The 17,485-nt window shown below is 41.7% G+C and overlaps 1 protein-coding gene across 3 annotated transcripts in view; it reads right to left on the minus strand.

The window, feature by feature from the left end:
- BDNF (brain derived neurotrophic factor) overlaps nucleotides 1-16,696 on the minus strand; it is a 62,015-nt gene extending 45,319 nt beyond the window's left edge. Inside the window, exon 1 of one of the 3 annotated variants that reach the window (XM_004369733.1) lies at nucleotides 16,050-16,696. In XM_004369733.1, the coding sequence (XP_004369790.1) occupies nucleotides 16,050-16,052 (3 nt within the window). In that variant the 5' untranslated portion in view covers nucleotides 16,053-16,696. Of the gene's footprint in view, nucleotides 1-14,984; nucleotides 15,538-16,049 lie in introns of those variants that run through there. The other 2 variants (XM_004369735.2, XM_004369736.1) reach the window with 2 other exon arrangements.
- Between the last annotated feature and the right edge of the window lie 789 nt (nucleotides 16,697-17,485).

The raw sequence follows: 17,485 nt of genomic DNA on the forward strand, positions 1-17,485 counted from the left end.
ATAAAATCCTCAATAGCACATGTGTAGAAGAAAGAGTTAAGCTTTAGATTTGGCTAGCATACAGAATCATTTGGAAATGTCTGAAACTCTTGACTTTCTCAACTACCATTTTATTTTACCTTCGCTTCATAGTTACATTCATTCAGTTGATGAAAACTTGCTGAGCACCTAGTAAGTGTCAGACACTGCTCTGTGGCTTATGATACAGGCAGATGAATAAAACACACTTCAGAACTTCAGATGCTCATATTCTAGGAAATAAAAGTTGTCTTGTCACCCTTTGGGTCACTTGTGAATTTGTCAAGGGTAGGAAATTATGTTTCATTTTGTTTTCCCTTACCATAGGTTTGATCTATAGAATGAGGAGGATCACCATGCCCCTAGTGGCCAGGGGGTGATAGTGATGTACAAGAAACAAGTTCCCAAAGCTGGAGGGGCACCATGATCAGTGCCCCAGCTATTCTTGGATGCCAGTGCTTTACAGAGGTGGACAAAGAATAAGGAGCTGGGGGTGGGAGGCGAGGGAGGAAATGAGACTTAATTCAGGCAAATAATTTTCCTAAGTATGATTAGGTAGACTTATAAATGTGATTAGATAGTCTATGCCAAGAAATTTGGAAGACAGCTACCTTGCCAACCGATTGGAAGAGATCCATATTTGTGCCCATTTCAAAGAAAAGTGATCCAACAGAATGTGGAAAGTATCAAATAATATCATTAATATCACATGCAAGTAAAATTTTGGCAAAGATAATTCAAAAACAGTTGTAGCAGTACATCCACAGGGAACTGCCAGAAATTCAAGTCTGATTCAGAAGAGGACAGGGGACAAGGGATATCATTGCTGATATCAGTTGGATCTTGGTTGAAAGCAGAGAATACCATAAAGATGTTTACCTGTGTTTTACTGACTATGCAAAGGCATTTGACTGTGTGGATCATAACAAATTATGGACAACATTGTGAAGAATGAGAATTCCAAAACACTTAATTGTGCCCATGCGGAACCTGTACATAGGACCAACAGGCAGTCATTCCAACCAAACAAGGGGATACTGTGTGGTTTAAAATCAGGAAAGTTATGTGTCAGGATTGTATCCTTTCACCATACTTATTCAATCTGTATGCTGAGCAAATAATCCAAGAGGCTGGACTATATGAAGAAGAACACAGCATCAAGATTGGAGGAAGACTCATTAACAACCTGTGATATGCAGACGACACAGCCTTGCTTCTTGAAAGTGAAGAGCACTTGAAACACTTACTGATGAAGATTAAAGACCACAGCCTTCAGTATGGATTGCTCCTCAACATAAAGAAAACAAAAATCCTCACAACTCGACCAATAATCAACATCATGATAAATGGAGAAAATATTGAAGTTGTCAGGATTTCATTTTACTTATATCCACAACAATGCCAATGGAAGCAGCAGTCGAGAAATCAAACAACATATTGCATTGGGCGAATCTTCTGCAAAAAGCCTCTTTAAAGTGTTAAAAAGCAAAGACGTCACCTTGAGGAGTAAAGTGCACCTGACTCGACAGTACTTTCAATTGCCTCATATGCATGCAAAAGCCGGACAAAGAATAAGAAAGACTGAAGAAGAATTGATGCCTTTGAATTATGATGTTCGCGAAGAATATTGAATATACTATGGACTGCCAGAAGAATGAACAAATCTGTCTTGGAAGAAGTACAGCCACAATGCTCCTTAGAAGGATGGGGAGACTTCATCTTATGTACTTTGGACATGTTATCAGGAGGGACCAGTCTCTGGAGAAGGACATCATGCTTGGTAGAGGGTCAATGAAAAAGAGGAAGACCCTCAACAAGACGGATTGATACAGTGGTTGCAACAATGGAATCTAAACATAGCAATGATTGTGAGGATGGTGCAGGACCAGGCAGTGTTTCATTCTATTGTACACAGGGTAGCTTATGAGTCGGAATTGACTCAACAGCATCTAACAAAAACAACAAACTTATAGAAAAGAAAGCTCCAGAGGGATCTTAAGATGTTATGTTATCCTCCTCTACTCATAGGTCTATCATTGCAGACTATGGAAGTAGACTGTACATCCTTCTGAGGATCTTTTTAGAATCCAGCAATGCTAGTACTTGGAAGTTCCTGTTTGTAACACATTTTTTTTCTTGTTGCAATTTATATAATTTCATTTCATCCAACCTTAGTGAAGATGGAGAACAGCTGCTTACTAAACTTCCTTGTGTTATTAAGTCACCACTCAGACTTTTCGCATAGCAAGAGATCAGATCTCACAACCCTTTCTTCATAAACTTCAACTTCCAATCCATTAATCATTTCCCTTGGTCTACCCTGGACCTCCTCCAAGGTCTCCATATTTTTCTGAAAATGTGGAGTCCCAAACTAGACATGTGTATGAAATTATCCAGATCTTAGTAAATATGGGAGCCATGGATTATCTGAACACAGCTGTTGGGAAAAACTAGAGAGAAGATTCAGTCAGATTGACAAATCCTCCCATTACAACCTGAAGACAGAAGTGGTTGCTTTATAAAAAGATAAGCCTTCATGTTAAAGTTGTATCTTCTGTCTTTAGCTTTTAAACTATTAGCTTTAAACTATTTTTCAAAAGAATCAAGTCTTGTATAGGACATTTAGTTTTCCCTTTTTCTCCCCCTCAACCAGATTTTTTAATAAGTGATTTTTCTGGGCTCCACTTAATATACTGAGGTGTGGACTTTAAACTGCTAAACTGAGATAGTGCTTTCATATTCCGGGTGTTTATATTTTGATAACCATTACATGTATTTTTAAATAAACCATTATATTTTAATGTAATTTCTCTCAGAATATAAGATCTATGAAACACTATACTACTTACGTTTGAAGCTTGCTCTTTCTCCTAAATTGTATCATTTGCTTTTATTTTGTCTGCACATGAAAACTAATTAGAATAAAGTAAACAAAAAGTAAGTTGAATTCCATAAAAGAGAATCATGCTAACCGACATGATGTCTAGAATCAAGTTTACCTGAATATTTCACTCTTCAGGTACATCTCCATTATGACCTTACAGTACAATGCAACAATATTTTGGACCTTCTAATTCTCTCTAAAGAGCTCTGGTGGCACAATGGTTAAGTGCTCAGCTGCTAACTGAAAGGTTGGCAGTTCCAACCCACCAGCTGCTCAGCGGAAGAAAAGACCTGGCCATCTACTCAAATAAAGATTATGGCCTTGGAAACCCTATGGGGTAGTTCTACTCTGTCATATAGGATTGCTATGAGTTGGAATCAAGTTGATAGCACACAACAACAATTCTCTCTAGTCCAGCTGAAGAGCATGTGATTGGCAGAAATGCCATTTCCACTACTCAAGGTTGTCTGTTTAGGGCAGGCTCATGGGTGACTTGAACATCAATCCAGTTGTCCCAAGAAAAAATTAGGTCAGATCTGGAATGAAATCAGCACTCTAAAAAGAAACTGGGTAGGAGAGGAGAACATTTACTTCCCCTTCATAATATCATTCTGAGAAAATGTCAAGGGATTCTGCGACCAAAAGGGAACTACTAAGAGTATTTGCTGTAAGTAGGCACTTCTGAAACCTTAGCCTGCCAGTGAAGCCTCCAAGAAGTGATGACTCTAGCTGGACCTAAGAAAGGGTAATATTGATGCAGATGGGCAAGGAAATATAATGTTTCATAAAAGTTGAGAACAGAGAGATGGGGCAGAATGGGGAATGGATGGGGGAGAGCAGAGCCACGCATTTAAATTACAAGACCTCATAACTGAAATTGTGAAAGGAGTCCTTTTGTAGTTACTGTTTATATACACTCAGAGAAACTTCTTTTTTGCTTCTTGGGCAGTAGTCATGACTAGGGGGGAGGCGAAAAGTAGTGGGGAGGAAGTATATGGCCAGACATCTAATTTTAGAAATGAGATTTTGATGACATGATAAAAATTAAATACGTTTCTGGGATGTAAACTCAGACCACAGTTAGCCTTTCTCAAGACAGTCTCTATGCTGAATTAGAAAAACAAAGACCCAAATCTTCTTTTATTACCAAATTTCATACCCCTCCCAAATGCAATAAAATGTTTAGCATTGAGAATCTTTTATTTCATAGACATATCTTCCTGAAGACCTTGGGAAGAATGAACCAAATATACTATCATCTACTGATCTCTTTAATAAAAACAAAAGTTCCAAGTATAAACAACTTAAGTTAGCTTGCATTGACTGTTTCTTTATGTCTACAGCGAATACTGATTTGAATTACCATTCCCACATGACAAACATATCCGTGTGGCATTAAAACTAGATTGTAGATGTAGGTTATCTTAGAAGTACTTTGCCGGTCATATTTCCATTGCTTTCCATTTTGTCTGCACATAAAAATTAATTAGAATAAAGTGAGTAAAAATAAGTTGAATTCCATAAAAGAGAATCATGCTAACCTAATCTACATGATGCCAATTTATCTCAAAAAAAAATGTGAATTCCAAAGTATTCTTGACTATTTGCTTGACTAATTATTTAAGTTCCTTTTCTAATATTACTTTTTATTAATGTGGTTTTGGAAATCCAATTTTTTATTTATATGATTTTTCCTGCATTCCTAGGAAGCACTTATAAAGTATATAATTTCCCCTTCATTTAATTGATGTTTAGAGCACAGCTTCAGAACTGTATTTAATAACAGGAATTCATTACAAAGGCAGAATTATGGATGTCATATGAAGAACAAAGAAACTGCCCTAAAGAGTATTTCTTTGGTAAATTATTTGGGTTAGAAAAGTATAAATTTTAAATTAAGAAACATTTTCTAACATTTTTACTAAATATAATTAATTTTAGAGTAAAAAAAAAGATCATTTTACGGGATATAATTTAGTTTTTTTTCTCCCCTAGGATGAGGGTAGGGAAGGGACAAGCATTTTATCCCTGAAAACCAAATAAAACTCCGGTTAAATCTCAGATAAGAATCTAGGACCAAATTAAGTAACCCTGAAAATGTAAGTAATGATACGGGAATCAATTGAAAAGGTGAGGTTTCATTTCATCTTGTCTTAGCCAGTATCTCAATTTTAAAGTAACTGTGGGGTATTTAAGAAGTATGATGTATCATTAGTTTTGTTCTATGATTTTGAAATTAATAAGGTCTTATTACCAAGCTATTAACATTTTAAAAATTATGTTTATATTTTAGTGATTATTATATGCATAACACTTTATTTTGAAAAGTGAGAATTAAAATCTTGTACAGGCAGTCCATTATTTTCTTATGTTTTGATTGTGGGTAAATGGAAGAAATATCATTGTCAGGTGACATGATTTTAAGGCCCAGCTTATTCTGGTTGGAAGAGAACAGGACAGTAGTTAAGAGAACTTGGGTCCTAGTTTAAACTCTATCACTTTCTGGCCATGTGACCTAGGCAAATTACTTTGACGGTCCAAGCTTGTTCACAGAGGTACTCTAAGTTCCATATAAATGTCTGTTGAATGAATTTTGAGATCTTCACTGTTGTGCACCGCAGTTGCCCCATCAATAAAATGAGGGCAGTGGGCTATAAGCTGTCATTGCCAAACTTGGCAGCACATTCAGACCTTAACACAGGAAAAAAAAAAAAAAAAAAGATTTCCATGTTTTCAATGCACTAGGGGAACTAGGGAACTAGATCAGCTTTCAGGTACTTTTTTTCCATCTAAATTTGGACTCCTTTCAGGAACTGTATATCATTTGGCAAACTAAACATGGAACTCATGTAATTATTTCCCCAAGCTACAGCCTTGAGCTAAGGTAAGGATTCATAATCTTCTGTCTTTTACATAGGGGGGCACTGGTGGTTCAGTGGTAGAATTCTTGCCTTCCATGCAGGAGACCCAGATTTCATCCACAGCTGGGGATGACACAGAACCAGGCAGTTTTTCATTCAGTTGTGCAAGGGGACACCATGAGTCAGGGGGCTGACTGTATGGCAGCTAGCAACAACAGTCTTCTACATTACTAAGTTATCTTCGACAAGGCAAAATGTTCTTTGAGATCACCCTTTTCTGCTAGACTGCCTTCTGAGCTCTCAGACATGTATTTGATACATATGTCCTTTACTCTACCCTCACCCCATCCATTATGAGTTCAGAGTGTCCTTCCCATGGGCCTCTGCATCTTTGACTCCTCACATGATTTTGACATCTCTGCAAAGATCACTGACTTGTGCTATCTAAGGCTTACCAGGGTACATCCCATCCTTAGTTTAAAACCATATCTTTCTAGGAGTTGCTTTCCAGGAGGAAAATGGATGAGATTTATCTCGAAGTAGATGTGTGACTCCCTTTCCCAGTCTATCTCCCAGCGTAGTCTTTAGAACTGGTATTCTGAGTTCTGAGTTGATGCAAAGACACAAAGGACCCAGACACCAATTCCTGGCATTCTCCCAAATGAGATGCTATTTCCAGAGAGGTTCCAAGTTTGGAGTGGAGGCTTTGGAGGAAGAACATTGAATTGCACAAGGAAAGCCAATAAACATTTTAGTCCCCAACAGGGACTGTAAGCCTTGTAATTACATTTCAGACTGTTCTTGTCCATCCTCTTCTGCTCCATATCTGTAAACAACATGTTAGTTTTGGAGGTTTGTCGTCCACTGTGTGTCTTCGGAGAGGGTGTTCCTCATCACAGCATCTGCAGTACTGTAGCCAGTAACAGTTTGAAAAGGCAAACTTATGAAATGACTTATAAACACACTAAACCCTAATCTAAACAATTTATAATGTTTCTTACTCAATAACTCTCAGAAGTTAACTAACTTGGAACTGCCCTAAACAAATTAAGGAAGGAGTTAGACATCATCCCTTGGGTTGATAAACTAAAGTGGAAGGAAGAACTGCAGGTGAAGAGTTCCAGATTCTGATCTTTCTCTATAGTGACTACGTACGTATGCCTGGACAATCCTCTTTCCTGGTAGTGTTTTAAGCACGATGACAATTATGATAATGACAGCTAAATTTGCATAGGGATTTACAGATCAGCTCATTGAATAAAAAGAAAGAGCTTTGGAATTAGGTCAGGGTTTGAGACCAGCTTTGTCACTTATTGGCTTTGTTAATTTAGAATAGTTCATTAATCTTTCTATGCCTCAATTGCCTTAGCTTTAAAATGGAAATTATCATAATCCTTGCCTAGAAAGAATTGTTGTGAGGATTCAATGAACTATGTAAATGTGGAATACTCACCACGCTGAGCTCAATAAAGTTAGATTTTATTGTTAATTTGTTTGATCCTCACAAGACACTTTAAGTACTATCACCCCATTTTGTGACTGTGAAAACTGGGCTTCATAAAAGATAGGTAACAATTAGAGGTTCGAAACGGCTTCAGTAGTTAGCAAAGATTAAAAATAATTCAAAAAAAGCACTCATAACTGCTAATTTTGAGATTCTCACTCATCACAAAGGGTCGTGGTGAAGATCTCTCAACAAAATGTTATGTGCAAGCCTTCTGAAAATGGGAGACCCAAATTAAATTGAGCAGTTACTATTACATTGGGGCAGCAGGATTTTATAAAGGACTTTGGAACCAGAAAGCTGCAGGTTTGAATTTTAGCTTTTCCACTTACAATTAGCTGTATTATTTTGAGTAAGCTACTTAAACTCCCTGAGTTCCAATTGCCTTATTTATACAATCTGAATATTATTTATACAATCTGAATATTATTTATCTCAGAGAGTTGCTTGGAGGATTAAGTAATATATGTCAAATGCAAAGCAAAGAACTTAACGCTGGGTAAATGCACAGTTAATGTTATCCCACCCCATTGTAATTTGCATATACAGTACAAATAATGTATTATGGTACAGTAATGCCATAAATGAAGAGTTTTAATAGTCTGTTGAGGTTAATGAGGTCACACTCGGTATCTAAGTCAACACTCACTGAGTTAGTGACCATAGTCTTAACTTTTTCTCTGTCTCAATACAGCAGTAAATTTCTAGGGCAGTGGGTTGTGCTGGTGGTATTAAGGATATACCGGAAAGTAATAGCAAGCTCAGATAACAGAAACATGCCTGCCACACCCTAGCCACTTCATCTGTTGGTTTCGTTTTATTTCTCTATTCAGCTTTCTTGACATTCCCTCTCTCTTCTCCATTCACTCACCCTGCAATACCCTATCCCAAAGGCTAGATGGTTAGGGAGTCTTACCCAATTGGGGTACCATATTTCTTCTACAGAAGCCTTATTACCTAGGGATAATAGGTAATTGATATATTTCCTTGTAGCTGGAGATAAATCAGTTCCAACTCCTCCTAGCACTGATGAGTACAGAGTTTAGCATATCCTGAAGGGATTTCTAGATACCGTAACATGTACTCTGGGAACAAAGATCTCAGAGTGTTTTCTTCTACTGTTCAGGGCAATTGGTTGGATCCTCTTTCCCAGTGTGTGGAGGTTTTTGAGTGTATTTAACATTCACTCAGAGGTTAAAAGCATTGGCAAAGTACTTTCTGCCCTCTGTGGTGGTCCAGAAAATGCCCACAACTGGTCAAAATATCTCACATAGGCTACACATTTCTTCTAGCTTTGTATTGAAATGTTGAAGTCACGTGTTGCTAAACTGCTGGTTTTTAGAAACTAGACTTGAAAGTTTTTTTTTTATTTTTAAAATTAATACTTGGAATATATTTTGCCATTTGTCTAAAATAGAATTTGGGAATGATGTCTGTCATCCCTCGTGCTTCAGAAGTTATTTTAAATATGGCATCTTTATAAAAGTCAATAGCTGCCTCATCAAAGGGCAATCATGTCCAGTGTGGGTGGCTGTGCCAATTGTTTTTGAACTACTGCAGTAATCTAGCCAATCCCAGGGAATGGCTTGCAGCCTTTCTACACCCACATTTTTTCTTAATTATCTCCACCAGGCTAAGTTAGCTAAGGACAGATCTATAGCATTTCCTGGATGTCAAAATGCCCACACACCTTCTGCAGTCCTTGGGCTACCAGCTCCCTTTCATGTTTCTCCTGGTTGGTCCATCTAATTATCTATTATCATGTATATATAATGCATTATTTATGAGGCCCAGACAATTTCAGGGTGTCATATCCTTGCTTTTAAAAGGAAATGACCTGAAAAATTAGAACTGCTTGCTTAAGAAAATAAGCATTTAATTTGATAGTGGGTCTCTTATCAACCCCCTTTTAAAAATAATCTGCAGAAGTTTTAAATCATCATTCAGATTAAATCTTTCCAAGTCATCATTTCTCATAAAATGATAGGTTCAACCCCTATTTCTACTATGATGGGTTCAAATAAGTTGCTTTGATTTTCAAAATGTGCTTTTAAACAATCAAGTTAAAAATTGGCATCACTCAAAATTGAAAATCAGCAAATATTAGGGTGATATAGGCCCTATTTCCCACCAAGAAATAGTTACCAACCACATTTGTTATATCACTCAAACTTTGAGGTGAAAAGGAACTTGGAATTTATCCTGAGAAGATCCTTCTTGTTTTATGTATTAGGAAATACAGGTTGAGAGTAACTGATTGACTATTCTAGCTACTAACAGCTACAGGGTCACTATGAGTCGGAACCGACTAGATGGCAACAGATTTTTTTTTTTTTTTAACAGCTAGTCGGGAACAAAACTTGAACTCAGGCTTTTAATCTGGTTTACTGTCCTCCCTTGAAAAGATAAGCATTGAGGTATCAGGGCTAATGAAGGGACCAATCTTTGTATCTAGGCTACAAGCTCCACCAAAATAGGGACCATTTAACCTTGTTTATTGCTGAATCTCCAAAGCTCAACACAGTTCCTGGCACATAATAGGTTGTCAATTCATATTTATAGACTAAAATTATGAATGTTGGCATCTCTATAGAAAATATACCTCTTGGGCAAAGTGGGAAGTAGCCGGTCAAGCTTTTGATCCCCATAAGTATCAGAATTTCTACCAAGATAAGCAAGTGGCCAGGCATCCAGTACTGAGATGAAATTCCAGAGGGTAAGAAGAAAACAAGTCATCATGAATTTATGCATCAGATATGGGCTGGGCTACGTGACCTCTGAGATCCCTTTCCACCCTCAGATTCTATGAGTCACAAGTAAAAGTAATATACTTCCTGGCTTTGGCTCTTCCTAGTCCCTGTGTTTGTTTTCTTAGGAATTAGTGACTGTGCCTTAACAGTGTGTCAGCTGCAGGCAGATTCCTGCCTTCTTTGAGCCTCCAACCATATAGTACAGCGAAAAAATGGTTTAGGAAGGGAAGGTCATAGGCTGGTTAAAACTTTCCAGTAGGCCTGCAGAATTTTGGAAACTATTTGTAGACAAGTTTCTTTGTTTATTTTAACTAAAGAAATCAAAATAGGAGGAAATTAAGAAATAGAAATGAAGCCTACAACCCACTTAGATGCGTTAGTGGGGTTTGAGCTGGCATGGTCGAGAGAGGAATGAGCACAGGCCTTAAAATGTGAAGAAACAGCATCTGGATCCATCTTTATCTCTAACTGGCTGTGTAGTCTTAGGCAATTCTGAACCTTAGTTTCCTCATCTGTAAAAGGTGATTGATGATTGCTGAGATCAAATGAAGAAACGGTTCAAGAGTTTTCAAAGCACTACATGCATATAAAGCACTGCTACTAGTGAAATACAACATGGGCTCCATAGCGGAATTCTTTCTAGGACTTCTTTAGAATGTTGCAAAGAGAGAAAAAAAAATCGGCCTGAATGTTTAAAAACTCAGAATGAACACTCCAAAAATTGCCAAATGAAAATGGAGGCGAGGTTAGGGAAGTCAATGCTTTTATCTTTGTTTCATGGTGTTTTGGGGTATTATTCTATATGGAACAAGTATATCTTTCTTTTAAGGGGTCTCAAGAGACACTTGTTAAGGCAGCAACTTTAACTTACAAAGCAAAAGAAGAAAGATTTCATATTTTTGAAATATGGTAACTCTTGGCCAAAAGGGGGAGAAATTCTTCTTTTTAAGTATTTAATCTTTTTCCTCTTGAAGATACTACCCCTCCCCCCCGCTTTCCATAGTACTCTAATGGTAAACTCTTACTAAATACTAATGTTCTTTACATGGATTATGACATGTAAGTTTAAAAAGACTCGCTTCTTGTTAAATTTCTACTAGAAAGCACACACAGAGATATATACAGTCATACACACATATACACACACAGAGCAGTAACTGATTACCAGCCAAAAAAGATAATTTGAGTTACGTCTGAGGTAGCAGTTGTAAAATTAAAATAGGCAACTCATTAAATTATCCATAGAGTGAAAAGAAAGCTACAAAAATAGATATATTCTGGCAAGTCAGTGCTTTTCAGAACAAATTTAGTTTTAAGCACAGTTTTTAAATCAGATGGCACCAGTTCAAATTCTAATGATTTAAATAGTTAGATCAGTTTGCCCTAATTAAAAGCAAAGATTAGCTTTACTGGTCTTTAATAGAAGTATATTCAATAAAAAATATGTTCATTTAGATCTCATTTTAACTGACAGATTGTAAGCAATATGATCAAGTGAACGGTATTTGAGCAAGTTGGAGCCTGGTCCCCAGATCACAGAATTAAAAATAAAAACCCCTTGTAAATCATTCCTCAACGCTGATTTTCCTCCATTTCTATTTGCTGTGTTTTGGTGGCTGATTATCTATTTTGTGGTCACTCAGGCCCTTGCCTTTTCTCTCTCACTGTCTGATTTTGGATGTTGTTTCTTACTAAAGCTTCCCCTAGAGGACAGGCCAAGAAAAGGAAAGAAACTAAATTCACCAGTTTCTCTTCTCATTAAGAATTTAGATGAGAGATTTGATAGGGAAAGAATCTGGCAGATGAATGAGTAAGCTTATGTATGTTGACTGTAGATCTTTTTTAGGCCTTCTTTCCAATTTCCAAAAGGCAATTAACTAATATTTTGTAAGCCAACAAATCACTTGCTTTTAAAATCCCAATTTACTGCCTTGACCATATAAATTAGATGATGTTTTAAAATAACTAGTACTCTGGCTCAATCCAGTGAAAATGCTGCATAGAAAGAGAATGTCATAACGATATCGCCCATTCATGGGGTATCTGCTTCCCAGTTTGCAAAGCCCTTTCACAGATTCTCTTCCATCCTCCAAAAACTGCTGTGTTGTAGGTCTTACTATCAATGACACTGAAAAAGCTACGGGCAGGATGCATATATTTTCATCTGAATCAATACTGATCTATTCCATTGGGGGAGCTAGACCAAGAGAAAATCTCCCACAGAAATATTAATATGCAAGACCAGGGGGTACAAAAGTAGGCTAGGTTACTGTTAATATTTTAAGGTTAAAGAGATTCTCTATATTTCTCTGTTCTTTCTTCCCTTCACCTTAGCTCTACCACCAACAGGACAACTGAAATGTCTTGCCTCCATGCTGTGGAGCTCTATGTAAATACACATCAACAGTGAAATCAGGCGCACCATTCTTAAAGTGATATTCATTTCCACCAATGCTTTAGGCAAAACCCTTTCATCTCACAAGTCGAGGATGTGTGTGTGTATGTGTGTGTCTCGAAGAGGATGACGTGACACTTTTGAGGTTTATTTAAGTTGTTAAAGATCTCAAGGTTACAGGAATTAGACTGTTAACATTTTCCCTCCCTGTCTCCTAAAGATGCGAAATCTACAATTTTCTCGGTTCAACTGTCAGATAAATTGGCAAGTCGACTAAAAGGATAATCTTCCCTTAAAGATGCATATTCATTAGAAGCCCTAGCAACTGTATGAGGCAGCTCCGAGTATTCGCTAGCAGGGTATCGCGCGGGGAGGGGAACTCTACAATTTGGAGTGACAGATGATTTTTTTCCTCATCCATCAAGCCGCCTCAAAATGTCACAATATTTACACCTCTTCCTTGGAGAATTAGAATCCAGAGACAGGCAGACAGAAAGGAAGGGAAGGAAAAAAAAAAAAAAAATCCCGACCGGTTGCCGCTTGATTGGGGAAAAGCGAGCGTTGCACCTTTAAATTCTGCCCTTCCATTCCTCGTCCTCCCCCTCCCCCTGGGTTTTTGCAATAAATCTCCCGGTTCTGCGTTCGGCCCTGCAGATCCGTATTTAAAACAGCACCATCTGGGAAGGGTGGGTGGCGATGGTGATGCGGACGCCTTGGAGTTCCTTTGCAGCACGCTTGGAATTGCATCAGACAGATCAGAAATCCCCCCGCCCCCAAGCCCAGCCCCTCCCGCCACGCTCCCCTCCCTGCCCCTCCCCGCCCCTCCCCTCGCGTAGATCTGACTGAGAAAACGACTGGATCTCGGAACAATCTGTGCCCCATTCGCTGCGGGCTTGCTCCGTAAAGCTTGTTCCCTTTGTGTGCCGAGCAGCCTATCACCGTCATCTAATCCTAGTGCCTTTTTTTTTTTTTTTTTCTAAATTTCCACAAGATCCTGGCGTTGCCTATAAATCTCTCCTTTCCACCTGCGCGGGGTTAGGATTCTTTCGTTCTCTAGAACAGTCGAGTCTTGAGTTTCAGAAACAGGTTTCCCCTCTGCTCCCCCTACCCCAAGCCCTTGCCTCTTAATTAAGAAGGGCTGATCCAGTAGGAGTCCAGAACGCCCAAGCCCTGGGGCGAAAACTGCCAATGGGCAAGCTCGGCGGCCGGAACAAAGGGTCCGGGAAGGGGTAGAAAGAGGGTTGCTGGAGTGTGGAGAGGTTGGTGGCCCCCACACAGGGGCGCGCAAGTCCCTGGGCTCCTCGAGGAGAGGCGGGAGGACTACACGGCCGCGCGCTCTGGCTGCTCGGGGTCCCCCGGGGGTGGAGGCGGCGGAGGTGGGACGGAAGGCTGGGCGACTGGGAGTCACTTCGACCCTCCCCCTAGCCCCCCACCGCCCTGCCCACCCGGGCGGCGGCTGCGGCCCAGCGGCAAGCGAGCCGCCCTCCACCCGCGCCTCCCGGCGCAACCTCGCCGCTGCCGGCCGGTCTGCGCGCCTAGCTGATTGGAGGCTCTGTCCAGCAGCGGCGCGTAGCTCCCGAGCGTTCTGCTTTTCCTCCGCCTTCAGGCGCCCAAGCCCCCTCCCTCGGCTCGCTCCCAAGATCTTCGGTCCGGAAAGGACCTTCTCTTCCCAACAGAGGCCCCCTTTCCCGAGTTACCCCGACTGATTCGGACCTGGGCTCAGTAACGCATCCGGCCCGGCGGGGGAAAGGAGCGCGGTCTCGGCTGCTCCCCTTTCCTTGAGAAAGCGGGAGCCTTCTAAGCCAGCGCCCGAAACTCGCGAGGAGGGAGAAAAGAAAAAAAAAAAAAACCCAGAAAGAAATATCCAGAGAGGCGCGAGGGCGACAGAAAGGAAGAGATAGAATGAGGGAGGGATGGAGGAAGGAGGAGGGGACGGGGTGGAAGAAGGAGGGGGGAAGAGGGAGGGAGGGGGAGAGAGAGGGAGGGAGGGATACAGAGAGAATGAATCCTTCTCACTAGAACAGCTGAAATTACCTTGATTCATTTTGTATCGGAGATTTAGCGTTACCTCCTTGCCTCTCCCTAACCTCCACCCCCCCTTTCCCCACCTCACACTACCTCCATCGCCTGATTCTAAACGGTACAAAATCATATTTTAGGAAATCGAATATTGTGCAAACGCTTCATAATTAGTAATGAATCTACTGTACTGTACACACACACACACACACACACAGTCTCTCTCACACACACACAGTCACACACACACCGGCAAAGAGAACAGAAAAGACGGAGGTGAGAGGAGATAAAGAGAAAAATCTTACATTTGAATCAGACATTTGCAGGTCCAAGTTAACTAAACTCATTATATCCGCAAGAAGACTGAGCATTTCTTTTTTTTCCCCTCTCGCTTCACCCTAGAGGGCAATTCAAACTGGGCAAATACCAAGAAACATCCCCCTTCCACAGTCTCCCTCTACCTCCTCCCATCCACCACGCGTCCTTTCCGGTAGATCAAGTATTAAAATAGCTCAAGAATTGGGGATACTGGGGTCCCCACCCCGGTGCTTACCTTCTTTGCGGCTTACACCACCCCGGTGGCTAGATCCTGGAGATAAACACTTGCATTTCCCAAAGTTAACCCAGTATACCAACCCGGAGCTTGTCAAGAGTCTATTCCAGCCTACACCGCTAGGAAGCCAACTTCAGTGAGCTCAATGAGGGGATCAAACTGGGGCTAGCTTTCCAAACGCTCCGCTCCAAAATCTGACTCTCTCTCCAGCCCCGATCTCAGTGTGAGCCGAACCTCAGAAAAGACGCTTTTTAAGGGGATTACGGGGCAGGCTTTACTGCGGGGCCAAGACGGCTACCTGGGGTACCACTACCTCGGACAAATCCATTGGCTCTGTCCAAGGTGCTGAATGGATTCCAGCTCGCTCGCGATTACACACTCGGCGCAGCAGGAGAAAAAGGCTAAAAAATCTCTAATTAAGTAACACTTGATACTGCTCTAGACGGTTTCTTCCACTTCCTTACGTTTTGTCACGTGCGGATGGCTTTGCCACAGCCATTCTGTTAATAGTTGATCACATGTTGATGAGACCCTTTTCTTCCTTGAGAGGATTACCCATTTCATTACCGGTGATATGCACTTCTGACTTATTTCTCTCCCACCAACCCCACCCCCATCCGCACCTAAACTCCCAGCCCTACCCCACCCTTACCCCCACCCCACCCCCAACCCCAACCTCTAACAGCGTTATTGTTTTTAGATGGTAATTTACCCCACTTGCGAATGTCAATTACATGCCCACATATAAATCATACAATATGCTCATACACCATACACATAGAGGCAAAGAATGGAATGCAAGACGGCAGAGAGAGAAGCATCAGCCTTGAACAGCCAATACAACCCCCCCCTTCCAGCTCCAAGTTTGTTCCACGCAGTTCCACATTGCTGTGTTAAATCTCAAATGATTCCAATTAAAGTTGCACTGTTTGAAAACCCCATTCCCCTGGCCTGAGTAGCTGCTGTTCTTTGGCGTGTGAAGTGCTAGGAAGAGCCGTGATATGCCCGTTGTTAAGCAACATGTCAAGATTTTTCAATTATAATGCAGGGTTTATTGCTACTCACCATTGTGCCTTTGCTGTCCTGGAGACTCAAGTGTCTTAAAATCCCGTCTCCCCAACAGATGCTGGAAGGTAATGTGTCTTGTTTGAAGTCATCATGTGAGAAGTTCGGCTTTGCTCAGTGGATCGCCCACCACTTGGTGTGACTTATGAATCTAATAACCCTTTGCAATATCCGCAAGCTTAAACTCTCAACCACCTTGGCGACTACAGAAGACAAAGCAACTGGCATCGATGTTGAAAAACCTATAGATTTACGCAAACGCCCTCACTCCGAGAGACACGTTTCCCTTTGAGTTCTTACGTGTTTCTAATGAATGAACGAGGTTACCAATGACTGACTGCCCAACTGCCCAGCTATATAGCGGGTGGTTCCTAGGGCTGCCTCCCAACCGCCTATCACTGGGTCCTGGCACAGAAAGTTCCCGGGGAAAGTGAGGAGTTTCAGTGTACCCCCACAAAAATACCCCAGCCTGCACACCAGTCCCTTGCCCACTGCTCAGTTCACTCCTGGGGCTCTGACAAGCTGAGCTCCACTCGGGAGATTTCCCTGTCGGCAGGTAAGAAAACCTTCGCCTTCTCAGGCTAGAGCGGGAAGACTGCAGGGGAACTTGTTGCTTATCAGCGCCCGCAGGCTACCGCTTTAATAATAATACCAGATAAGCGCGGGGGTGGGGGGGCTGGGGGGTGGCAACGACGACGACTATCCGTGCTCTTTACGTGACGAACTCACTGTGACTCCCTTGGTAAAAAGGAAACTTCTTAGAAAAGTTCGTGCCCCCCCCCCTTCCCCATCATGACTAAGGGTCTCCAGCCGATGAGGTCGTGAGTGATGATCAAGTGGGGGTTGGGGGCTGGGCGGGGAAAGGATGGGGGGAGTAAGTGACTTGTCCTTGGGAACAACTACGTGCGTCGAAGCGCGCATCAGACTCGGCAACTTTCCCTTTCCCTCTTAGGGACTGATGACTAGGCGAGAGGCACCGGGGCGAGCCACTAGTTGCCCATAGAAACCTGTGTAAGCCGAGCTCTCGAGCGGCTGGGTTGAATGAAGTTATGACTGCGTTTACTTTAATGGGTTATGGCTTCTTAAATACGAATTAACAACTCCGGTGCGCAGCCAGGTAGGCATGTGGCGCCGCGGAGAGCGGAGCTGCTTGCAAAAGCAGGAAGAGGAGGCACCGCGGCTGCTCCAGGCTCCGCGCTCTGCGTTCGCACAGTGCTTCCTCCCTGGAGTTGCTTCCGCATCTTCTGGGGGCTCCCTGGCCGCCAGGGTGCCGGGGTGAGCCCGGCGGGGAACAGGAACCGCGCGCGCGGAGAGCCGGGTCTGAGATTGTGAGCCCGGGAGGGGCTCTCCCAGGAAGCCCCGCGCTCAGCACCCGCGAGTCCCCACCAGTGGCTGCGCAGGCTGGGAAGTGGGGAGGTCACGTGTTGGTGGAAAGT

This window comes from Trichechus manatus, unplaced genomic scaffold (assembly GCF_000243295.1).
Source record: "Trichechus manatus latirostris isolate Lorelei unplaced genomic scaffold, TriManLat1.0 scaffold00006, whole genome shotgun sequence".
Lineage (NCBI taxonomy): Eukaryota > Metazoa > Chordata > Mammalia > Sirenia > Trichechidae > Trichechus > Trichechus manatus.